The 23,223-nt window shown below is 53.2% G+C and overlaps 7 protein-coding genes across 7 annotated transcripts; 2 read left to right on the top strand and 5 right to left on the bottom strand.

Annotated features, from left to right (window-relative positions):
• Positions 1-462: 462 nt before the first annotated feature.
• K452DRAFT_41757 (uncharacterized protein) lies at positions 463-4,992 on the bottom strand. The gene has a single exon (XM_033546635.1). The coding sequence runs from the start codon at positions 4,852-4,854 to the stop codon at positions 880-882; it is 3,975 nt and encodes a 1,324-aa protein (XP_033396564.1). The 5' UTR covers positions 4,855-4,992; the 3' UTR covers positions 463-879.
• A 255-nt stretch (positions 4,993-5,247) lies between these two features.
• K452DRAFT_359297 (uncharacterized protein) lies at positions 5,248-8,927 on the bottom strand (the record flags this gene model as incomplete). The annotated part of the gene is made up of 6 exons (XM_033546255.1): positions 5,248-5,997; positions 6,050-6,846; positions 6,903-7,816; positions 7,872-7,918; positions 8,035-8,146; positions 8,196-8,927. The coding sequence occupies 6 exons, from the start codon at positions 8,925-8,927 to the stop codon at positions 5,372-5,374; spliced, it is 3,228 nt and encodes a 1,075-aa protein (XP_033396563.1). The 3' UTR covers positions 5,248-5,371.
• Positions 8,928-9,281: 354 nt separating this feature from the next.
• Positions 9,282-10,351, bottom strand: K452DRAFT_288256 (uncharacterized protein). The gene is made up of 3 exons (XM_033540617.1): positions 10,141-10,351; positions 9,759-9,997; positions 9,282-9,661 (listed from the first exon to the last, which is right to left on the bottom strand). The coding sequence occupies exons 1-3, from the start codon at positions 10,319-10,321 to the stop codon at positions 9,593-9,595; spliced, it is 489 nt and encodes a 162-aa protein (XP_033396562.1). The 5' UTR covers positions 10,322-10,351; the 3' UTR covers positions 9,282-9,592.
• Positions 10,352-10,545: 194 nt separating this feature from the next.
• On the top strand, positions 10,546-14,866 carry K452DRAFT_251605 (uncharacterized protein). The gene is made up of 4 exons (XM_033538223.1): positions 10,546-10,785; positions 10,837-10,927; positions 10,978-13,322; positions 13,374-14,866. The coding sequence occupies exons 1-4, from the start codon at positions 10,609-10,611 to the stop codon at positions 14,664-14,666; spliced, it is 3,906 nt and encodes a 1,301-aa protein (XP_033396561.1). The 5' UTR covers positions 10,546-10,608; the 3' UTR covers positions 14,667-14,866.
• A 2,396-nt stretch (positions 14,867-17,262) lies between these two features.
• K452DRAFT_351601 (lytic polysaccharide monooxygenase) lies at positions 17,263-18,432 on the bottom strand. Its single transcript, XM_033545728.1, has 3 exons — positions 18,087-18,432; positions 17,677-18,027; positions 17,263-17,615 (listed from the first exon to the last, which is right to left on the bottom strand). The coding sequence occupies exons 1-3, from the start codon at positions 18,139-18,141 to the stop codon at positions 17,332-17,334; spliced, it is 690 nt and encodes a 229-aa protein (XP_033396560.1). The 5' UTR covers positions 18,142-18,432; the 3' UTR covers positions 17,263-17,331.
• Positions 18,433-19,623: 1,191 nt separating this feature from the next.
• On the top strand, positions 19,624-21,350 carry K452DRAFT_41708 (uncharacterized protein). Its single transcript, XM_033546634.1, has 6 exons — positions 19,624-19,632; positions 19,758-19,895; positions 19,951-19,975; positions 20,031-20,076; positions 20,129-20,738; positions 20,794-21,350. The coding sequence occupies exons 2-6, from the start codon at positions 19,835-19,837 to the stop codon at positions 21,285-21,287; spliced, it is 1,236 nt and encodes a 411-aa protein (XP_033396559.1). The 5' UTR covers positions 19,624-19,632; positions 19,758-19,834; the 3' UTR covers positions 21,288-21,350.
• A 688-nt stretch (positions 21,351-22,038) lies between these two features.
• On the bottom strand, positions 22,039-22,999 carry K452DRAFT_229241 (uncharacterized protein; the record flags this gene model as incomplete). The annotated part of the gene is made up of 2 exons (XM_033537024.1): positions 22,039-22,629; positions 22,685-22,999. The coding sequence occupies 2 exons, from the start codon at positions 22,997-22,999 to the stop codon at positions 22,039-22,041; spliced, it is 906 nt and encodes a 301-aa protein (XP_033396558.1).
• Between the last annotated feature and the right edge of the window lie 224 nt (positions 23,000-23,223).

Below are 23,223 nucleotides of genomic sequence, written 5' to 3'. Positions count from 1 at the left end.
GTCTTTGCAGGCGCTGTGTATGTTGGTACTGCGCTCTCTTGCTTAAGTGCATTTTTATGGCGTGCGAAAGCCAGGAAAAAGCAGTATAATAGGTGTGAGGGTGGTGGGTACGAATTCACCAGACTGCGAAATAGACAGCGTGTAGTGGGTCTACGTAGTTACTAGAACGGGTTCGAGAAAATGTCAGATCTTTCGTACTACGTAGTAGTGATGTAAATAGATGTATGTAAAAGCAGCGTGGTGTGGTGAGATGTGGTGTGAGATGGTGTGAGCCGCATATGTACCTACCTACCTATACCGCGCTATAGGGATGCCTAAACCACGCAACTAAATAGATACATCGAATAGACTACTACTATACACACACCCTCCTCCCTAATCCCCGCCCCCAGCCAAATAAATCCCTACGCAGTACATTCCTCCCCTACCCACGATCCCATCACTCCACCCCACACGAGTACGACCCCAGCAACCCCACCCCAGCACAAGCAAGCAACCTACCAACTACAGCCAACAACAGCAAACCAGGCCCCCCATCCCGCCCACACCCAAACCCCTCCACCTACCATCCAACCAACCACAGCACCGCACAGCACCGCTAGCTACGCCGGCTCGGACCATCCCGGCCCAGCCTCCCTGCCCCCGACCCGTGATTTCCCGCCGCTAGGCTCGACACGGCAGTCTGATCTACTTTTAGTTCCCGCGCACCCCTGGCTTTTTGCGCGCCCGTGGACCGTGGTGACGGAAGAGTGCGGGTGCCGGGTTGTTTGTTTGGTAGGGAGGGTGCGAGGGGTGTGGCTGGGGGAGCGGTGTGGCGTGTTTGGTGGTGGTGTGGGTGCTGGGGCGCTTGTCTGCTCTGCTGCTTGTGTGTGTGGCTAACTAGTGGCGGCGGGTGCGCGTGGACGTGCTGCTGGGCTTGGTGCCCTTGGTGCCCTTGGTGCTTTTTCCTTTTTTGGGCTTGCTGGTGCGGGCGTAGTCGCTGGTACTGTCGTTTGCGTTCTCGTTATCGTCCTCGTCTCCGTTTTCTGGGATGGTGGTGCTGGCGTCGTCATCATCGTTCTCTTCTTCAGTGGCAGCAGTCCTCCTCTTCTTCCTGCCCTTTTTGCTCGTCGTCGTCGTCTGTGTCTTGCGCCTCTCCTCCTTCCCTCCTTCCACCACCTCGCCCTCGCCCTCACTCCCACCACCGCCCCTCCCCCGTTTCCCCAACTTCCCCAACGCGCTCTCCAGCCGCCGACTCTTCCCCTCAACCCTCTTCCGCGGCGCAAACGCACCGGCACCAACCCCGCCCCCGAAAAAACTCGTGATATTACTCTGCGTGCCCTCCGTCTCGCGGCGATTCAAATCGCGAATCACAGGTACGAGCACCTCGTCCGTCCGCTCCTGCGACCACCCCACCGTCGCTGACAAAAACCTTCTCAGCGCATCCAAGTCCGGCACGCCCCACGCGAACGCCGTCGCGTCCTTGTCTACCGCTGGAGCGAGATATGCGTCCGCGACGCGCGGGTCCGGGAACCCTGGCGCGAGAAACAGCTTCGCGGCGTTGGTCTTGCGGAATTTGCGACGGAAGGGGGAGGGCTGGTCTGCGGCGGCGGGGCGGGTGCCGCTCTGCACCGCGGTCCACCACTCCTGGAAGGCGGGCAGGCTGCCGAACTCGGAGAGGATCTCGAGCGCTGTAACGGGCCCTACGCCTGGAAGGCCTTCCGTGTAGTCTGAGCCGAGAAGCTGCGCAATGGCGATGAGGTTATCGCGCGTGAGATTGAACTCGGCTTCGAGGTCTTGCGTTAGGTAGCACTCGACAAACTTGGCTTGGTTGAACATGTTCTTGTATACGCGGGTGCCGCCGAAGAGGAACGTGTCGCTGTCGTCTGTCACGATGCCGTCGACTAGCCCGAGATGCACCAGCTCGGCGCATTGCGCTTCTGCTTCCATTGGCGCCGTGATGTACGGGAGGCCGAAGAGCGCCAGCAGCTGCTGGCATTCTGCAATCATCGTCTGCGTCACTTCATCGGCATCACGCCGGTCGCGCTTTTGCTGACTGCGCAGGGCCTTGAGCTCGCGCTCGTAGTCCATCGCGTTGGTCTCTTGTGACTTGTTGTTCAGAGTTGAAGCAAAGCGGGCATGCTCTTCGGCTTCGGTGGCGAGTTGCTGGAACAGTTCTGCGTCTTCGGGATCCGAGTATACTGATTGGTCATCCTCTTGGTCATCGAGAAGCTCTTGATCAGCCAGTCCAGACATGGGCACTGGGCCTTCTTCTTCACGTGCGTCCACAGGTTGAGCTGTTGGTTCCGCCCCAAAATTTTGAGGGGACTGTTCCGTTCCTGTAACAATCTCAAATTCAGGGGAGGAAGACTTGGATACCGCAGGTTGGATCTGACCTCCTACAGGCAAAGCATCTGTCTCATGCGTTCCGCGCCCTTGACTTGTCCCGGCTTCCTGTTCCAAAAAAGTGGTCTGCTTGTTGGAATGCTCTTGAGGGCAAGGGGATTTAGCCACCGGTTGTGGGGATTTTGCTTTGCCTTGATCTGGAGACGTTCCCTTCGGTGGTGATATGGTTGTCGCATCACCTACAGTAGGCGGAGATGATAGTGGCGGTTCTGCACGTACTTTGTCTGCCAAATCTCCTATCCTGACCTCCGAATCAACAGGCATGACGTCTTCCATTTCCAAATCTTCATCATCTGAGGACTCGATATTGATGACTTCCTTCTCCTTCTCAGGCTCAGACTCCTCATCGAGGTCAATAACCTCCCTCGTATCGTGTTTTCTCAACCGCGGTTGCTCTTGAAACTGGAACTCGTCCTCTCTTTCCCGTTCTCGACGAGCCTGTTCTCTGTATTCCGCTTCCAACTTCTTCTGTGCCGCAAATTCGTCTCTTATGTCACCGCCTTCGGCAAACCAGGGCGGTAAGGGCGCACCTTTGCTCTTCTCATCATTCTTCTCGAACCCACCGGCTTGGTCTTCGGCAAGTTTTTGCATCTTTTTACGACCCAGAAGCGAACTACCAAGATCTAACCTCTCGAAAGGAAGGGGTCCGCTGAAGGGCCCTGCCTTGGCTTTTGAAGGTTCAGTTGTGGATTTCCCGGTCGGCCCTGTAGAAGCGGTGGGTTCAGGTCTCTGAGAAGGCTGAGGGCGCTGGCGTGGTTGGTGCTTCGATTTCCTTGATTCCGCCAATGCAGCCTGCAAATCTACCTCATCTGTTTCGCTGTCGCTTTCTGCGAAAGGAGCAGAGGGAGGAGCACGATCCCTAGCAAGTGTGGCTTCAGAAACAATGGCAGTCGGAGCAGGGACAGCTGCCTTGCTGCTGCGCTGATTAGCCATACGGGCAATCGCAAGTCCACTACCCTTGTAGAAGGGTTTCGGCTCTTCGGCTTTCTGCTGGAAAACTTCAAGAAAGTCATCATCCTCATCTACTTCCTGTTCTTGCTGAGTGTGCTGTTCTGGTTGTTCTGGCTTGTCCTGTTCCAGCGACATGGCAATCGCCCGCTGCAATTCTTCGTCTTCCGAGCCTGCGGCCTGTTCGCCTTCCTCGAAAAGCTCATCATTCATTCCAATGTCGACGTTCTCCCACTCTTCAGCCTCATCTTCCTCTTTATCCGCCACAAACAACGATTCGGGATCTTCGTTTCTGGGCTTCGGTGAATGACGTCGCTGTTCGGAAGGGCCCGCCCTGCGAGACTTGTAGAAAGCTTGTCGACGCTTCATCAGGTCACTTGTCCTGTCATTTTCCACAACAGGCCTTTGCTTAGGCAGCCGATTAAGGCCCTCAACAGGCACGTCCTCAAAATCATCATCTTCTTCCCATTCTTCTTCCTCTTCCTTAGGTGGGCTGCTTCTGTCCACTTCAATAGGTTTGTTCCACTTGCCCTCATCCTTGTCCACAACTCCCAAAGCCCAGCCTCCTTCCACGCCCTCGTTCTTGACCAACACGTATTCTCGGTCCCTTTCGCCAGCCACACGCCCGGCTGAATCCATGCCAAACAAAGCATCGCCGTTGTTGATGTTCATGAGACGCTGTGTAAGCTCGTTTCGTTCCCTTACCCGGTCTATCTGGAACTTCGAAAAAGCCATTCTGTCCTGGAACATGGAATCCAGTTGTTCCTTCGAATATCCCATTCTAAGCCTGCTCCTTAACCGCGCTGCATTGAGTATATTGTACCGATCGCTGGCAGGGAGGCTTTGGAAGAACGGGCCATCAAAATCGATCTTCGAGAAATCGTATACGTTGATGTCCTCGCCGGACTCGAATTGGCGCGCGTACTGCTCCAGCTCCTCGACACTCATGACGCGCGGGTCGTTCGGTCCGCCCATCTCCGAGAGCGACACGTCGAGTTCAGGCAAATGATAAGCATCCTTCTTCTTGAATCTGCGATTCTGTTGGCGCTCTTGCGCGCTCATCGTCACCTCGTCAGCATAGACCAGGTTCTCCGGCAGCAGCTCCTCGTCGACCGCGGCGGCAGAGCCCCTCTGCTTTTGTTCCTTGCGCTTCTGTTCCTCTTCTTCTGCGCGCCGCTGCATCTGCACCGCCAGCAGCTTCCCTGCCGTACGCACTGCATCTTCGCGCCGGCCCTCTCGCCGCTGCTTCCGGTTGTTGATGGTCTGGCGCTTGAGCGCGGGGGCGCCACCGTCGAAGACAAAGACGGGTTTGATGCCATAGAAGAGGAGCTTGCAGATACGTCTGAAGAAGCCTACGACGTGGCTGTTGCGCAGCGCATTGCCTTCTTTGTCGCGCACCGCTTTCAGGAATTGGTAGATCCAGATCGAGGCGTCGACGGCGAGTCGTTTCTTGTTGAGAGTTTCGATCTTGATCGGACGCGCGCACGGCTGCACGACGGTCCACAAGCCGGTAACACCCATGCTAGGTCGTCAAGTCCAAAGTCCATGAATGTGGCGTTGTCGGATCTTAAGAAAGTCGCACAGGCAACCATCCCCATCTCAAACGATGATGTAATCGAAGCGCGAGCGAGGCATTCAGCCTAAGGCTTACATCACGTGAATACGGATGCCGGGCCAGTTCAAGTTTTTCGCCTTCCTTTTTAGGACAGACCTGGTACAGGGGTGCTACCGCGGTAACGGGGCTACGTAAAGCCTGTTTTTACAGGGCTTTTTTAGGCCTAGAGCCCCCATTTCAGGCACTCTAGGCCAGGGAAAGACCTAAAAAGACGCCTAATGCTGGGGCCGTTGCTTAGGCAGCAACCCCTGTATCAGTCTAATCCCAAAACGGAAGGCGAAAAACTTGAACTGGCCCGGCATCCGTACCACTTCCCAAATCACGGCTGCATGTTTGTTATCCCCTTGCTTCTGGAGAACGGCGATTCGTATTGTTGCCTCTGGCAATAAATCTACAAAGCAATTCCTTCTATCTGCTACCTCATTACATCCAATCGTCCTTCCTTTTCCTTCCTCGCTTTCTGGGCCTGTTTGATTCATCATCAGTAGGGTCGCCATAATCATCCTCGTCTGTATCTTCAACCCCTCCACCCGCATACTCCTCATCCTGGTCATCCTCTGCCTCACCAGCCAGCTCAGTGGGAGCCCGATTTCTCGTCTTAGCTGCATTCCTCTTCGGTCGGTGCCTCTTGATGGATGCCAGATTGGTAATGGTACTGGAGCGTAGTGGTGTGCTTGCTATCCCTCCTAACCCTCCGTAGCTTCTGTTTCCGGGACCCATGTGCTCTGCCTGGCTGCTGCTGGATGATTCGGAGAAAGATGCCGAGGCGCCGTTCACGGCGCTAGTGGCTTTGTTCTTGTTACGTTTGTTTTTTGAGGCGGCGGCTGAGTTGGTGACTCCAGCCCTCTCGCGGAAACCCTTGGTGATATTCGCGGGATAGTTGTAATTAAAAAAGAGTTCTTCGCCCTTTTTAATGTCTTGCGCGGCAAACATCCCAATACGAACCACTGTGTTGCAAAGTAACAATTTGGGCGTGCAATTTGGCGCCAGAGCTGAATTATTAATGAAGCGGAATTTGTTCCCAGCTCTGGTACTGTCAACTTCTTGATCTGCGTATGGGGTCAGCGTAGCAGTGCATATACAAGGATAATGAAAACTTGCCTTTGTTGAGGTCGAACAAATAATTTGTAAGAAGTTGCTGATATATAGCACCTCTCCTTGACCCTTCCATTTTCGTGAGTGTCTCGCCTTTGTATTCTCCAAGATAATCGAATTCCTTGACTGGTTCACCCATGAACAACCCGAAGCCCTGAACCTCTGACAGGCCCAACAACGTGCGCTTCGGGACGTTGCGTTGAATGGATACGTTCGCACATTTACCATGAGCTACGGCGTCATTGTACCTGTTGACGGGATCGAGGACTTCAGCTGCGCCGCATGTTGCACAGAGGTCAGGGTCGCATTCTCTGTTGAGACCGAAACAATCGCATTTTTCGTTCTGCCAGCATATTGTGCCCACCTGGGCACAGTTACACCCTCTGAACCTCCGCCTGCAAGAGATAGAGCAGGCGCATGTCTTTTCGCACGTGATGTTGTTCTTGCGACAAGTACAGTCCGGTGAGGTGTCGCAGGTACCCTCGTGACTGCAAGGGAAGAAAGGTGGGCGTTTGTCTACTAAATGCGTCTTTGATCTGGTTTGCCAGTGAAGCAGAGTGCGCCGCGGTCCATTGTCGACATCATCATCTGCCTCTTCTCGTGGTGGCGCGTTGACATGTTTCTTGACATTCATCAGCGTACTTGTAGAACACTCTGACGCCTCGGATGAGTCAGAAGATACTGAACTCCTCCTAGAACGGCTTGGGCGGCTTGGATTGTCATCAACTGGATCTTCATTGGCACGTCTTGGCCGCGCGGAGCGATGCTCTTCCACTATTTCACCGTGAAACGGACAGTTGTGTCTGTGTTTTTATCAATATATTGCCCTCGAATGTACCGTGTATAGATGGCCACTTACAGATGACAGACACGGCATGCCAGGCTCCGGTATGTAAAGGATGATGTGTCTTGGGTACTTTTTTGCTGGGAGGGACTCGTGGTGCCAGGAATCTGGGCAAAAGAGCTTCGTCTTGCAATGTGCCAAATACTGAAACCGGTTCTTTGTCGCCATGCTTCACAAGCGAGGCACACATTGCTTAGTTGATCAGGCGTGGATTCCGGCAAAGTGTCATACACGTCCAACCACTTCGGCTTGTCTCTGTCAAAGTCTTCTTGACAAGACTTAGGCCGGACGGTCTGTACCAAGTTGTCAACCTTGTGATCATCCAAACCTGCCAATATAAGTTTGCTCCTTAGCTCAGCCTCTGGCATCAAGAGATAGTTGAGCACATCGCTCATCTGACAGCCTATTTCTTGAAAGAAAGCTTCTGCATAGGATCGATACTGGAAACTCTTTTGGGCTTGCAAGACCCGCCGTGGTCTCTCCTCAAATGCTTTTGTGAAGCGTTGTCTGAGTTCATCCCACAGGGATTGCTTTCCTGCCTCATGGGACTGATCGTCACTGAAGTAAGGTTCATAAAGCAGTGTTTTGATGCTTTCAGCCAAGAGGTTTTGCTTGAGGCTCACATAATTGGTATAGTCCGGTATTATGAGGCCATCAGTAGCGTATTGGTCGAAATGGTTATAGAGTGACGTGGTTTTGCTGTTCTTAGTCGTACCGTTCATGTAGATATCTTGATACCTCTCCACAAATTTCTTGGTTTCGCTAGGCTTTGGTGTTCCCTGTTTCAAAATTGACGTCGCCTCTGGCCAAGGAAAGGCATCTTGGAGAAATTGCGGTGGCACTATACTAGGCCCCGAAGCAAGATCTTGCACGGGAGTATCTTCTTCTGACGCCACGCGATAGCACATCCGCGCCCGCATGAGCCGGTTCTGGGAAAGAACATTGTCAGCAACATAAAATCGGCGACGTGTTCAGTTGACTTACCCGAGCAAAATATTCATGGTCTTCGTGAAGCTGTTTAAGATGAATTTCTGCAAATTATCTTAGCTCTGGTATTACTATTGCGAAATCTTGCACTTTTTGTCCCTATGTCTCGACACGGGAAAACTCTGAAAGCATTTCGCTGAAACGAAAGGTATCTACTTACCGAGATCGGTATTTAGGCTGGTAATCGTCGCTGGATCATTTTTCGCCTGCGCAACAGACGCCTCGGGAGGAGCAGGGCTTACCCTTGGTGAATCATCGGCGTTGTTGCTCCGCTAGAGGAGTTAGAATATACGGAAAGAATGTCGCATCGCGCGGACTCACCACATTCTCGACTTCATCAGTTCGATCCGGGACATGTGTAGACTCTGCTTGTTCGTGCGAAATTTCTTTTCTCGGTCGACTGGTCAACTTGTTAACTCGCGCGGGCAAGGGCGAAGACCCTTTTTCTGTGATATTGGAATTGTCATCGCCATCATGGTTATCATCGCTCGAGTTAATAACGACAGATTTTTGCCGTTTTAGTCCGCCATCAGAACCAGCATTGTGCAACTGTGTACCCATACTGGTGGCTCCAGATGACATGTTGCTATCTGTCAGCGGTGAAGCTTGGTTCCCGGAAGGCACGGTGGGTTGCTTGTTGAATGGGTTGCCGGGCTGGGTCAGGCGGGAATTCTGCGCGATAGACTTTGCGGGCGCCTGATGATCCGAACTTGCAGGTGAAATTACGGACGATGGCTCGGCCGGCTTGCTTAGTGGGCTTGCATCATTGACGGCAGCGGCAGAGCTTTCAGTAATGCTTGGTCTTGCTGTTGCCTCGGAAGGCGCTCTCTCAGTCTCAATGTTTTGATTTCTCGTTGGCGAATGAGCGAGAATGTTGTTGGTCAAAGCTGCTGTGTCGGCTCGCGTAGACGAGGTTCCGGCTTCATCTTCACTACTGTCTCCTGTAAGGTCGATAGTAATGGCCGGCCGGTCGCTCACCCGTGCCTGTGTCAAATCCACAGGGTTACTGGCGCTACCTGCAAACGAGGTCATGTCAATATCGCTGTCGGTCATGACATGTAGTGTACGTGCTGAGCAGACAATGAAGTATGAAGCGTCTGAAGCTTGTGTCTTCTTTCTGCCGATGCGTGCGGAGAGGAGTGTTGTTTTGACGGTGCAGGAGTGAAGTTGTTTGTGGTTTACTGCGTCAATGAGACCAACGAGGCGCGACCGCACATCGGGAAGTCACGTCCACAAACGCGCTGCTAGCTCTCCGCGCGCATTCTCGTTCCGAAACTACTGTCACAAGGCTATATATCGTCGCAACCCACATTTCGGGAGCCTTTCGTTCGGCTAAAGTGTAGATGCAGCTGTCGACTACATAATCTACGTAAGTACATGTAGTTTAATTATTTAAACTGAAGACTTGGTTTACTTCCGCTTCCACTGAATACTGTTGCAATAAGTATATGGACAGTAACATCTGGAAGAAGCTGGTGCACTTTAAACTTGTAGCGCTGCGTGCATATTCAACGCATCGGAACCAGGTAGATTTGCTTCTAGACGTGTTTCTCGTGACTACGAAGATCACCCGTTGTTCCCCTTCGCATCTCGGCCCAGAAAATGACACCGCGGCGTCATGCACAGTTTTTGATCTGCTACGCTTATGCTACATGTCCCTTTTCCACGTAGCCCAAGCGTCGATGTCCCATGAAGAATTGCAACCCAGTAAAACCCGCTTAGAACTTGGCGAACTGCTTGACGGCCTTGCCGGTGCGGGGAAGCACGCGGAGGACGTTGAAACGGACCTATCATCATCATCAGTATTTTGTCCAAAATTATACATAGGGTCTCTTCGTGGAGCGAATTGGGCGCGCAGCCAGCGAATCGAAGGGTTCGGCGTACAGTCTTGGAAAGAGGCCTGCACTGGCCAACGGTGACCTGGTCGCCGTCCTCAACACGGAAAGCGGGAGAGACGTGCGCAGCCAGGTTCTTGTGCCTCTTCTCGTAACGAGAGTACTTGGGGACGAAGTGGAGGTACTCGCGGCGGATGATCAGGGTACGGTGCATCTTGGTGGAGACGACGGTGCCGGTGAGGATACGGCCACGGATGGAAACGAGACCAGTGAAGGGGCACTTCTTGTCTGTAAATCGCGGCGTTAGCAATCGTGTCCAGGTTGCCCGAATAGCTTCCTTAGGACACGGCCTGGAAATCGCCCTCCCATCTCTTATCTCGTCCTTTGTGATTTCTCCAGGCGGCCGTTCCATCAACAAGATCCCCACATACCGATGTAGGAGCCCTCAATGGCGGTCTTGGGCGTCTTGAAGCCCAGACCAACGTCCTTGTACCATCTACGGCCACCCTTGCCAACGCGCTTGCTCTTGCCGCTCTGCGCCTTGGTGTTCTGGAAGATGTGAGGCTGCTTCTGGAAAGCGCGCTCGCTCTGGACGGTAAGCTCGGTCGCCATGGCTGCTAAGGCGCGGGTTGTCTGGTAGGGTGAGCGGGTGGATGGGCTGGTCGTCGTTGGTCGGCGGAAAAGTTCGAGGGCGCAAAATGGCGAGGCGGAGCTGTGTGCGGCAGGAGCGATCTCGCAAAATCGTTTCGCCGACATGTCCCGAGCCGGAGCCCCACGGCCCTAAGCCAAGCCGAGCCAAGCCGTACTCCGAAGGGTAAACAACAACAACCCGACGTCAAGCCCGCGTCCTCCTCGCCTCCCCCACCCATTGCGCACAGTCAGTCTTTTACACCCGCGCAATGGCCACGGATCACAACAAGGAGAACATTGCCGATGGGCTCAATGTGGCCCTCACGGCACCCACCAAGGCGCCGGCGCTGTCGCCCAAGAAGTCCAGCAGAAAGTCGCGAAGCAAGAGCATAGGCCCTGGCGGCCTTGAGGAGCCATTGAAGGAAAATGCTGGCAATCGCAGGAAGGTGTGGAATCTTGCACATTCTCTGTTTTGGATCAAAGTTAACAGCGCGCAGTCGATGATGCCTGCCGTGGCACCTGCAGTCAAGTCGATTCTTTCCAGAGAGGATGAAGTCAAGCGTCGCGAGGAGCGTCGCAAGTCTCTTGGTACGCTGCTCTGTTTGCGTTTAATAAGATACGGTTCTGACTCTGCGCAGCCAAACGACGCGTCTCTTTCGCGCCTGAGGCCACTCTCCACACCTGGGACGTCGTCGAATACATGCGCGATGCCACATCTTCCTCTGCATCGTCGAACTCTACGCGCAGGGCGTCGAACATGACGCACCATGAATCGAGTTCTCCAGAGCGTGGCTCGGGCCCCGACTCTGATCCCGCCGACCCACCGTCCACGCCCCCGGAGCAAGTCGAGGATCCAACACCGGAATCATCGCCTGCTAAGCAGCGTGATTTGCACCAGAAGAAGCGCCGAAGGAGCTCAGGAATTCCTCCGATGAACTTCAATAACCCAGACGATGTGTACTCATCAAGTCCGTACAGCGGAGAGTCTGCTGATGGCAGCGACGACATCGAAATAGCCTCGGACGATGATGGAGGCAGTACGATGATGAGCATTGATATGGGAGATGGGAATGAACAAACTCAGGCTTCGGTCGCATCAGACGATTCCACTGGTACTAGTGCGCGCTTGGACGCTGCTCTTCGGCAAGCTGCAGCGCAAGCGGGAACCAGACGCTTTGACTTTGATGAAGACAATGAAGATGATGCGTCAATGGAGATGGCGGGAGACGAGATCACCGCAGCCTTCAAACCATGGGTGCAAAAATCGTCGACCAAGGAAAGCAGCCCACCAAAGGCTGAACAAGCGGAGCAGCAGCAAGAGAATGAAGAGGAAATGAGCATGGACATCACACGTGCCATTGGCGGTATAATGCAACCACAGCGTCAGCCTGAAAGCCCAGAGCAGGAGAACATGACCATGGAATTTACCACTGCTCTTGGTAGTATCCAATCGACCGAGCAAGCAGAGCAACCAAGCACTCGCGCAGGAAACAAGCGGCGTAGGTCGTCCACAATGTCGGCCACGAATGATCAAGGTAGCCCTGCCAAACGCCAATCTCGCCGTATGAGCATTCGCAGAAGACAGTCAGCTGTTGAAGGAGATTCGTTGGAAGACGGAACTATGGACCTAACGATGGCCGTCGGGGGGATCCAGGCTGATCCAGCCCCAGAAAAGCCGAACCGTCGTGAGAGTGTCAACAATTCCTTCGGTGACGAGACTATGGACTTCACTATGGTGATGGGAGGTATTAACAGTGGTGCTCAAGAGACAGAGCCCGCGGACGAGACCATCGTGAGCAAGGATGGAAATGAAGATCTTTCCATGGAGTTCACTGCGATCTTGGGCGGTATAAAAACCAAGCAGACGGTACCTGAGCCTTCTACGCCCCAGTCCAAAGGCGTAACCGTAGCGACTCCTCCCAGCAAGCGCGGAAGCGCAGCAAGGTTCACCAACAATCATCCGGAAGTGCCTAGTCCCTCGCCTGTCAAGGCCAGCAATGCCACGCTTGCATTGGCAGACACTGCTAAACCAATGCCAGCTCTCAACATTGTAAAGGACAACACGCCAAAGAAGTCCCCAAGACGGTCGTTGCGGAGGTCAACACGCAACAGTCTCGCCTCGGCAACTCCAGAGGTCCCAGTTGCCTCGAATCTTTCACCCCCCGAGGACCAAGCCAAGTCTTCAGCCCCAACTCCGGCTGTTGAGAATGCTGAAAATGACAATGCTGAAACGGCCCCTTCCGCCGACGTCCAATACCCGACTTTGCCGGAGCTGGCTCCAGAAGAGGCTCCAGTAGAGTCGACGCCGACAAAAACTCCAACGGAGCCGACGCCAACGAAGTCAGCAGCAGAATCAACGCCAGTTAAGCCTGATGTGGAGTCAACGCCAACAAAGCTTGCAGCGGACCCAACGCCAACTGAGGCTCCAGCGGACCCAATGTCGATAGACGCCCCAGCAGACCCACTGCCAACAGAGGAGCCAATGTTTAAACGCTCCATGGCTCTGACAGATTCCATTAAGCTTCTTTCAACCCCACGCAAGCAGGCTTACGGCTCGCCACTTAAGCGGTCAATCGCTTTTGCTCCTAATGAGTCTACTCCGCAAAAGTCGACCACACCAAAGAAAAGTCCCATCCCAAAGAAAGTTGCATCTCCTCGTAAGCAAGTCCAATTCAATGCTGCTAGCGAAGAAGAAGAACAGGAGCAAGTCGATTCGACGTCAGAGAAGCATGACTCGGCCCAGGACACACCCGAAGGAATGCATGCGGATAATATCCAACTTCACGAGTTCCTTGAACTAACAAACATCCGCTTCATGGATACTTTGACGACCACGAAGCGCAGACATACTGGCTTTCCAGGAGCACAAGGCGCTTTCGGGAAAGGCCCCAGCAATGATGATGAAATGGAAGGAAGCGACGACTTGGAGACTTGCGTTGTCGCTGCCGCGTGTACAGAGCCCGAATACCTGATGTTCCAGCACGTAAGACTTCTTGTTTCAGAACATGTTTGATTGATGTGCTGACCCGTGCAGGCATGCCACGAACTCAAGAAGTACATCTCAGAGGGTAAAGAGGTTGTCCGCGAAATCGAGGAATCTACCTACGAAGACAACCCAGCTCTGTTCCGCGATTATCTCTCGGCTCCTCCTGACCAGCGTTACATCATGGACAATCAGTTCAAGAACATGAAGACGAACGCACGCCTGAAGACAAAAGAGGCGTGGTATGGTTGGCGGAGTAACCTTCTTCGTGATCTCAAGGCCGGCTTGACTAAGACGGCCGAGAGCTTCGACCGTGACAACGCAACGTTAAAGCAGCAAGAAGAGATTCTTGATTCCGTGTTGCCTGCTGTGGCCGAGCACCACCAAGCACTCGAGACGGAGCATGGGCATTTGCAGCGCCGCGCTGAAGAGCTTAACGGTCCTGACAGGGAAGAACTCGATGCCACGAGAGAGCAGATTATTGCTGCTGAGGCCGCTATCGAGGAAAAGAAGCGTCTTGTTGAGGCTTTGCAGAAGGAACTTGCCGAGAAGGAAACCGGCATCGAAGCGACCAAGGAGAGAAAGGTGGAATGTCTCGAAGAGATTAAGACTGCTGAGCGCGTCCGGGAAGAATGCCGTGGTTGGTCTGTGGAAGAAGTCAATGCCCTCAAGGCTCGCGTCTCGGCGCTTGAGCGTGAGTATGGCTGGCTCATCACTTCCGCCAGTGCCAACCCAAAGACTCTTACCATGACCTATCGCAACGACCTACAACTCTTCTTCCAACCCGCTTCTTTCGCTCCTCACGCCGCGCCTTCGGCACCCAACTCCACCACCATCAGACTCACCTATATTGGTGACAGTCCTCTCACTACCACCAAGCGCTTCTTCTTGCAGTTGCTTCGCGCCAACCTTCACTGCCTCCCTCAGTCGACGACGACGGTCCCACATCTTCTTGCACACATCCGCTCGGGGTGGGACGTCGCCCGCGCCGTGGCCGAGAACGTGCGCAAGCTCGATCTCGCGCAAGTCACTGAGGAGAGCATCCTTAGCGACGAGCGCATGGCCGTGACGACGAACATGCTGCTGCCGACTCTGCAGACGAAGGTCAAAGCGACGTTCGAAGTGGGCGTGAGCGTCGACGGTGAGGACTTGAAGACAGTCATTGAGACGAAAGTAAAGGTTGTGTACGGTGAGCAGTACAAGGAGGGCAGGATGGGAGAGTTCCTGAGCAACTACACCGGGTCTGAGGTGAATGTCAATGGCGAAGCGAACTGGGGTCAAGCTGTTAGCGACTTGAAGGCCCAGCTGATCGCAAGAGGCCGGAAGGGCGCTAGGATTGCATGATTTTTCGTATTTTCTTACTCGTAACATAGGGTGTGGCGTTGAATGAGCTGAGGGATGGTATCGCGGGTGGAAGTGGAATTGCGTGTTACGCTTTGGAGTTTTGGCATGGGATATTATGATTGCGTTTCGTATACCACCACCGCTCCTTGTTTTGTAGTTGAAGAGCTCTTTTATTTATACAGTTATTTTTCCAGACTGCGACTGAATTGACCTTTGTGAGTTGTGACCCTACGCTTTCTATTTAAGTGAAGTAAAATTCCTTCGATATCGCGTTCAACTATTATGTAAATATATGTCATCTGAAGTGAGTGCTGCACAGCACGGCCACCTACATACACGCACCGACGATTTCCAGTAGAGCGAAAATATGGTGGTTGAAGGGACGATTTCAGGATCCAAGTTAGGTAGGTGTGGGTAATTTCAACAGATAAATATATCAACGCGCTCGAATTTTTCAACATCCCTCACCCTAGAAGATGCATACCAAACCACAGAAGACGAAAAGAATTATGGCTTCCTGAAGCACTCCGCAGTGGGTCTCTTAATGAATATCTCAGAGAAGCAATTAAGAAACCAGTATCACGTCGACACTTCTACCCCATCTCTTCACGGACTCTGCCGGAATTACGGCAGATGAATTGAAGGAGGATGGCTTCGGCAGGTACGACGCAGAGACTTGTTGCAGAGCGATGATGATCCCGTGGAACTTTCTGGATTTTCCCAAGCGCAAAAAATCCGACAGCCCACAGCTAAAGCAAGCCACGACCATCTCGTATGACTATGAGCATCTCCACCGAGAGACGACGAGCGTCGGCAGTGCTGGAGGTAAGTGGTGGATATTACAGCAAGCGCACGCAGCGAGTCAAGTAAAAACCAACTTTGACCGTAACACGGATTCAAGGATTATGTTCGCATTTCTGAGCCCAATCCAATCGTTGTTCAACTCGACTTCGTCGAAGTCCGCATGTTCAATAACGAGAGTGACCGCCTTGGTAGTGGCGGCCATACCCGGGAATGATGTGGAATTTCTGTAGGGCATTGCCTTTATAGGGCAATAACTGTCTTACTACCCAGATTATACAAGCGAACGTTGTTATATTGCAAATAGCAGCTTGCCATGGGAATACTCAGATGAGCATCATCTAGTGCGAAGGCCATGTTCCCCTTACTAGATACAGCCTTCTTTTCCTTCTCCGCACACTCCTTTTCTTTAAGATTCTGTTCTTTCTTCTCCTATTCCTTCCACTCTTCTTCCCAACTGCATTGTGGTAAGGCGTTTCCGTGGTCTTATGCTGACCAGTCCTAGCTCAGTATTATGCGCGAGAGATGGGGCCGCTGTTGGTGCTGTAGGGCATTCGGATATGGCGGTGGTAAAGAGATTGTTTGGGAGGAAATCATCAGTAGGCATCAAGGCCTCATGAGATATTCTGGTTGAAACGCATCCTTGGGGAAGGACTGGTATTACCAAGGGTGAGAGAATTGTGATTGGAAATTGCGTTGACTGGATTACCGGACCCCTTCAACGAATTAACACCATATACTGTTTTGGAATTATGGATTAACGAAATCCACCGATGGGCTCATTGGTCGCGTGCTGGGAAACCATTGAAAGCCGCTACATAAGGTTGAAGTGTACGTAAATATGCAAGAGAAGAAGAGGGTAACTAGTAATAGTAAGCTTTGTAAAGAGGTGATGATGGTGGTCGCGAGCATTGGAAAGTTATGGTGGATATTATGAAAGAGAGACGAAGAGACGCATGACAATGAGTAGGGACTGAGTTTGCGTATGTGCTGGGCAAGGAGTGAATTGGGGGAAGTTACTCCTTTTTGTAGTGGATTTGCGTGCATCGATGAGAGTAAGCTTTAGCTTCGTCGATTGCGGGTACTTTGGCGCTTTCGGGCTCATAGTCGATGAGGTACTTCCTTGTATACACCTCCAGCACCAGCAACACGCGTCAAAGATTACAACTGGTTGCTATACCGGCACGTCACACCATTGTTTGAGGATGGTTGGGTGGGCCAGGTTGTCAGAATGGTAGTTGTGGTTAGGTAGGAGATAGACATCTGCTTGTGTTAGGCAGTTCTATTATTGATGTTGGTGACGATGAGGGAAGATTTGCTGAGGTGATGGGGGCTGTGAGGGCTAGGTCTATTTAGTGGATATCGTGCAGGGGAAATGATGAAGAACAGTATATTTCGATCAGTAATGGCTGGCTCAATTCAATTCTTTGTTTGCATGTGCTATTCGGACGCGTCGTAAAATTTCTGTCCCGCCTTTTTCGCAAGCTCTTTCCACATTGGTGAAGGAATGGGTTTGGAACATTGATATAGATTGAGTGCAACTGGACATCGAATGGGTTTAGACTGGTCACTATTCGTGCCAAATATCAAGCTTGCAGAGGGAGTAGGCCTTCATATTTAGACTGCGTTTTTGAATAATGTGGTTCGAGCTTGCACGGTATCAATGTACTTGCCTTGAACCCATGTCCTGAATTCTGCCGGCATTTTATAGAGTATTCACCACATTCAGTCAACAGCATAGAGTCCCATGGTTAGAAGAAAGTAACGAAGTTCATTCATTTACAAACTACAGCGTCACCAAACCACCACCTTCCAAGCCATCAACATGGATATCTCTTATTTCAGCACATCGTACATAAAACGCTTAACCGGACCAGACCTTAGGGCCGGGAAGGGTGTAGCTCGTAGGAACGGGGTAGTAGATGTTGATCTTGAGGCCAGGGTCGGAAGCCTTGTAGGCACCGGGCAGGGCGACGGTAGGCGAAGGGGAGCCGTTGCCACCGCCAGTGACCTTGATCTGGGCGCAGGCGATGTAGAACTGGGCGCCGCCCTCCTCCTGGGCACCGTGCAGGGCAATGTGCTCGCCACGGAAGAGGTATTCGCCGTTGGGAGTGGACTCGGGGATGGTGACGTTGATCTGGCTGGCGCCTGTTTGGTGCGTGTTAGTCAAGCACTCGGGTTTGGTTGTTTGTTTGTGCGTGTTACGTACCATCGGAAGGCCACGACAGCTCGCCGTTGTTGATCTTGGGGCCCTGGCCGGAGATCTTGAACCAAACGTCGCCGTCACCCTTGAACTCCTTGGCCGTCTTGCCCTCGGGCGCCTTGGCCATGTAGAACTGCAGCGCACCGGGGTGGCCGAGGTTGGAGTCGACTTTGAAGCCGACGGAGTCACCGGCCTTGACCTCCTTGGTCTCGGCGCTGGCAGAGGGGTCCTCGTAGCAGCGGATGTCCTGGGAGGTAACGTCCTGGACAGGGCCGTGAGAGTAGTGGTTCTTCGTCATGCGGACGAACTTCCAGTCCTCGGTGACCTGGTCGTTGACGATAAGGGCGGGGAAGGTGTCTGACGGGCTTGTTAGAACAATCATTTGCCAAATTTGGGAATCGAAGGGTGCGGCGTACAGTGGGCGCTGGCGCAGCCAGCGGCGAAGAGGGCAAGGCTCGTAGAGAACTTCATTTTGCTTGAGAAGGTTGTTTAAGAGTTGTAAAAGCGAAGGTATTCAGTGAGAGAAGTGTAGAACGAAAGTATGTTTCAAGGGAAGCCGGTTCCTTGGAGAGCAAAAGACTGTTGGCAGCGAAGGGTTTTATATATTCTCAACACCCAGATTAGCTTGCATGATCAGGACGCTGCCGTCTCCGCTGCGGAACACTAAACGTGCTGCTGCCGCATCTCTCGGCAGATGTTTCCGAGGCTAAGTGACAGCCTTATGCGTGAAGATCCAATCAAGTTCCGCCCAAAAACATCAATGTTGTTTGGAGATCCCAGTCATAACGTGCTTGGGATTAAGCTTCGGTTCGAGGGCGGGTAGCGAAACGGTCCCTGCCTCCCCCCACCCCCAATGTCTGAGACAAGGGATGGATTATGCTTGTTATAGAACAATAACCGAGCGTCGATATGAACTCCTGTGCCATGTCGATAGCTCGTTTTAGACAGCCAGGGCCGTGACTTGCGCCACAGTTCCATATCCGGACCTCACCCTCATACCCAAGCTCTTGCTTGCAGAAAAAAGTGATGCGATCTCATGACCCTCGAGGAAGAATTGGAGACCATGGGACGAGACTTGCAGCTTCACGATAGGCATTTCTCGCCCGAACAGCCGACGTCCAGACGGGCCGCGACTCCAAAACACACTGCAAGCGACGTTGCGAGCGACATCAAAGTGGAGTCTCACAGAAGTTTCAAAGCGGCGGTTAGGTCAAACAAGGAGATAGTGGAGAAGAAGCACTGGCCGGCAATTAGGAGGATCTACCGGGGATCTTGTGAGAGGATTGATTGCGCTGTTTCACAATGCGCCATTCTGCTGTGGAGTCGCAAAAACTGGATCGCCGTGAGCCAGCACACTGCCGGCGCGCATAAAACCCGAGTGCTGTCCGCTTGTCGAGGTGGAACTCGTGCAGTTGGTTCTGAAAGGAGGTGGTTTTGCCGAACGTCGAGGGTCAGCGGGTTGTCGTTGCGAGGTTGATAACCGAGGCTCTGGTTAAGTCGTGTCCGCCCTCGGCACTTTGAGACGTTGCGCGTTCAAACTTTCTGAAGAAGGCAAAGGCTGATCAGGAGAAGGTATTCTACGTAAACTTACGAAGTTACCAAATTTATTATTCTTCAAAAATCTGTTTGCCTTGGACCTCGGACTTTGCTGCCTGGCTGTCGATGCTCTGGCGCTTAGGCCCGCCGTGCTGTATTCTACGCACGCAAGCATTTATTCGTGCTGAGATATACGCAGCGACGTTGTTGACGTCTTACGCGCTCGACTCGACGTGCCACAACGTACTTCGGAAAACATCGAGATGCTACGTTCAAGAGAGGAGCCTAACCAACTCCATGTTATGTCCTTTCAACGTCCAAGTACCTTAATTCGCGACCGCTTGCGTCGCTCTTGAACTATCCTTTCAACACTGTAGTAGACAAAGGAATAGCGACCGCGAACAGTACCGGCTATCGGCCTTTGTGGTAGGTGAATTCCTTAAACTCAAAGATGTGTCCAAAAATTGTAGTCGTACCATCTGCCAAAGTCTAGCGTCTTCTACAATATTCCAAACTCATGTTCGTCAGAAATCTACCTAACCTCTTTAAAGAATATCCTCGGAAGCCAAGGCTATTTACGTTCCGCTATAAATACCCTTGGCTCTACTTGGAATCAGAAAAAGAAGCTATGGAGCGTACCGTTCCTCGTCATGCTCCACTGCCACGGGGGTATGATTTTGTTCCAAAAGGTTTGATATGTTCCTCAAGCTCATCTTTCGCTGGACTGTAGCTAATACAAATCAGGAGACCTATACATAACAAAAAATTGGTACATAACTCTTCAGCGGCCAAAACCACCAAACTGGCACTCACATGACCAACAGTAAAACCCTCACCCTAAACAGCGGCGCAGACGTCTACATTGTCCACGTACGCCTCAACTCCCCTGCCACCCCCTCCCCCAGCTAACACCTCCAATCAGGATGCCAAAAACCGACGCCTCGGCATCCGGGTCCCCTCAGTCATCTACAAAGAAGTGCAAGCAGCCTCCGCGGAAACAGCCGCAGCGCGACGCGCCGCGACGCGCACACGGGACGAAAAAACGCTCAGCGACGCGCAAAAAGTGCTAACACGGTTATTCCCACGCCTGCCACCAGCTCTCGGCGCCAAGATCCTGGCGCACGCGTTCGAGAAGCACAGCGGACGGGTCGGACGCACCGGCACGCGCACCCCGGAGGAGAAGATCACGCTCGCGGTGCGTGCGCACGCCCGCCACGCCGAGACGCCGTATGACGAGCTGTTGGCGCGGGGCATGCGGCGCGAGGATGCGCGCGCTCGCGTGCTCGAGACTGTCGAGAGGACTGTGAGGAGGTGGCAGGGCTTGCCGGTGGAGGCGTCGCCGCGGAGGCTGTCGTTTAGGGTTGCGGAGAGGGAGGCGCGGGGGAGGAGCGCTACTAAGTCTGCGGCTGGGAAACCTGCTACTGGGAAGGCTGGGGTTAGGAAGAATGTTAAGGTCAAGAGGAGCCCGAAGAAGACTGTTAAGCACAAGATTGCTTCCAAAACGGGCCGCAAGAGCTGGACCAAGACGAAAGGTTAGATTTTCTTGGCCCGCGACAACACGCTCTGACGCACGGCTTCCGACAACAGAATCCACAGAGACGACGCCCGAGGACACCGCCGGTATGGGAAGCTCTAAGGCCGCCTTCCCGACTTCGACGACGCCATCCGCGAGGCTCCGGGCCGCTTTACGACGCACAGCCTCTGTCATTAGTCTTAGCTCCGGGAGCTGGAGCAACGCCGAGGCCTCTGAGGTCTCTGAGGACGCCAGTGTGTCTGAAGACAACGGTGAAGACGACGGTGTCTTTGAGATCTCTGACGCCTCTGAGACCCCCGAGGTCCCCGAGAATGACACCACCTCCGACAACGACGGCTTCATAGGCATTGACGATATTGACAGCATCGCAGATTCCGCGGACGGCGCACCAAAAGACAAGCTAGCTGACTCGAGCAAGGGAGAGGAGCAGGAGGTAGAGGTGATTGATATGTCTCAGCCCGATGGCACGGTGTACTCGCTTGGCTGGCTCACGATACGTTCTGGGCAGAAACTGGGGAGGGGGTGGCGCCAGAGACTTAGGACGTGAGTAGACAGATCTTGCAGGGAAGAGCACTGCGCAGTGGTTTTGTGTACTACTTGCGGAAGTGTCCTTTTTATTTTTTGTTTTCCACTGTTGAGGCCTTTGAGGCTTCTTGGATAGCCGAGCCTTGGGCTATAGCTGTTCGAATACATAGTATCTGCGAAGTGCTGTTCTAAAAGCCGTATTTACCCACCTATTACGACCGATGGATTCATGCGTGAGTGAAACGCGAACAATGCCGGACGGCAGAACAACAGCCAAGCCAGACCAAAGCCGCGCTCACGGACTTTCCCAAAAAACTGCCGGACCATCCCAAAGCCCCTTGTTTCCAACGACCTGCCCCATCCGGCTCTGGCTTCTTTGTCCATGACGCATGAATCCCCAAGCACGGGTACGAAACGTCCATGACGCTCTCAACGTAGCACAGCACAGCACAGCGAATAAAGCCTCCGTCTCTGTAGTATGTAGTGTGTACTGTGTATTCCACAGGCGGCCTCCACGAAACCTGCTGCTCGCTCCATTATAATCCTACAGTGCCGACCTCGGCATGAAACCTGATGCAGCCGTGGGGTATCTCGATATCTTATGCGCCAGCACCAACCAACCAACTCCTGCCTTCTGGGTCTCCCGTGCTTGTGCCTTCGAAATGCTTCCTGGAGCTTGCGATTTTAGCAGCACTTAGCTCCCCGCTCCTTCTCCTGGTCACGTTACTCTTTCTGTCATAGCTGGGCCCCGCTTTGGGAGTTATGCTCTCCCTTTACGTCGCTTCTCGTGATAGAAGCCGTATATTGTTCACAAACGCGCCCACCAGCGTCTCATAGCAATTATCTTGCCCGGATTTCGTAAGCATCCCCTGCTCGATGAGCTTATCTGTCATCAGTTCGATTTCCAGCTCGTGAACCTTTCCGTTACTACCGTGCACCTGTGTCAGGTCGATCTGATTGAATTGATGAACATAACTCATGCGGTCCTTGATGCGCGGAGGTTCGTCTATTTGCTCAAAATCGCTGGCGTCCTCGGGGAAAGTGATTTCTGCGTTTATGCTGATGCGGCAATCAAAAGCAGTTTGGGGCGAGTAGATGTCTAGGTCGGCGATGCGCGTCTTGATGATCTGGTTCTTGAGCGCGCCGGTCTTGGTGTCATGAGTGACACGGACGCGCGGTTTTCGGTTGTGACCGGAGTTTGCCATGATGCCTCGCGCAACTGGCGGTAGCATCGCGATGCCATCGGGACCAAGTACGTGGAAGGAATCGGTTTCGCGCAGATGTTGGTACTGAATCAGTCGGCGTTGCCGGACTGCCGCGGATACATTGCCATTGAGGAAATCATTCATTTTCTTGTGTTGGCGCTGCGATCGACAAGTTAGAACACAAACTCGAAGACTCCGATAGGAATAGACATACCTCATCCATCAAGCTCTTGAATGCTAGTTCCATGCTGTTTGGCGCCAAAACCACTTGGCTGATGACCGGAAGTTGTAATCGCTGATTCGTGTCCCGATTTACCAACGTCCCAAGCTTGCCCTCCACCTCAATCTTGATGCTAGGAGGAGCCGCCAAGAGGTCTTCCCGAGATATGATGTTCTGCCAAAAGAAGTCGCACACATGGCGTGTGACGTCGTCGTACGGCAGCTCGCCCGTGAGGCAAGGTTCTAATGCTGGAATCGGTCCCGGCACTGGTACGGGCGCCGGCGCTGCTACAGGCGGCTGCGGCGTCATTTGCTGGCGCGGAGTCACAACTTCTGTCGGGTTCTTAGGCGGTATATGCGGGAGAGGCGGATGGCCTCCACGTTGCAGCGCATCCCAATCGAAGCGCTTGGCCCAGTTCGGGGGCCCCCGGCGGCGAGCGGGCCTTGATGGCGATTCGGTTGGCGCAGGCGAAGCTTGAAAGGTCGACGAAGTCTGAGAGACGATGGAGGAATGCCGGGCCTTCAGCGGCGACT

The sequence above is a fragment of the Aplosporella prunicola genome, assembly GCF_010093885.1.
Source record: "Aplosporella prunicola CBS 121167 unplaced genomic scaffold K452scaffold_15, whole genome shotgun sequence".
Lineage (NCBI taxonomy): Eukaryota > Fungi > Ascomycota > Dothideomycetes > Botryosphaeriales > Aplosporellaceae > Aplosporella > Aplosporella prunicola.
This window is presented reverse-complemented; position numbering and strand designations above follow the sequence as displayed.

Coding starts and splice junctions, on each gene's coding strand:
- K452DRAFT_41757 (XM_033546635.1), bottom strand. CDS start 4,854: ATGGGTGTTACCGGCTTGTGGACCGTCGTGCAGCCGTGCGCGCGTCCG.
- K452DRAFT_288256 (XM_033540617.1), bottom strand. CDS start 10,321: ATGGCGACCGAGCTTACCGTCCAGAGCGAGCGCGCTTTCCAGAAGCAG. Junction 9,998..10,140: donor CATTGAGGGCTCCTACATCG/GTATGTGGGGAT, acceptor CGCGATTTACAG/ACAAGAAGTGCCCCTTCACT. Junction 9,662..9,758: donor GCAGGCCTCTTTCCAAGACT/GTACGCCGAACC, acceptor TGATGATGATAG/GTCCGTTTCAACGTCCTCCG.
- K452DRAFT_251605 (XM_033538223.1), top strand. CDS start 10,609: ATGGCCACGGATCACAACAAGGAGAACATTGCCGATGGGCTCAATGTG. Junction 10,786..10,836: donor ATGCTGGCAATCGCAGGAAG/GTGTGGAATCTT, acceptor AACAGCGCGCAG/TCGATGATGCCTGCCGTGGC. Junction 10,928..10,977: donor GGAGCGTCGCAAGTCTCTTG/GTACGCTGCTCT, acceptor GACTCTGCGCAG/CCAAACGACGCGTCTCTTTC.
- K452DRAFT_351601 (XM_033545728.1), bottom strand. CDS start 18,141: ATGAAGTTCTCTACGAGCCTTGCCCTCTTCGCCGCTGGCTGCGCCAGC. Junction 18,028..18,086: donor TGGCTGCGCCAGCGCCCACT/GTACGCCGCACC, acceptor CAAGCCCGTCAG/ACACCTTCCCCGCCCTTATC. Junction 17,616..17,676: donor GCTGTCGTGGCCTTCCGATG/GTACGTAACACG, acceptor CGCACCAAACAG/GCGCCAGCCAGATCAACGTC.
- K452DRAFT_41708 (XM_033546634.1), top strand. CDS start 19,835: ATGGAGCGTACCGTTCCTCGTCATGCTCCACTGCCACGGGGGTATGAT. Junction 19,976..20,030: donor CTATACATAACAAAAAATTG/GTACATAACTCT, acceptor CATGACCAACAG/TAAAACCCTCACCCTAAACA. Junction 20,739..20,793: donor GAGCTGGACCAAGACGAAAG/GTTAGATTTTCT, acceptor TTCCGACAACAG/AATCCACAGAGACGACGCCC.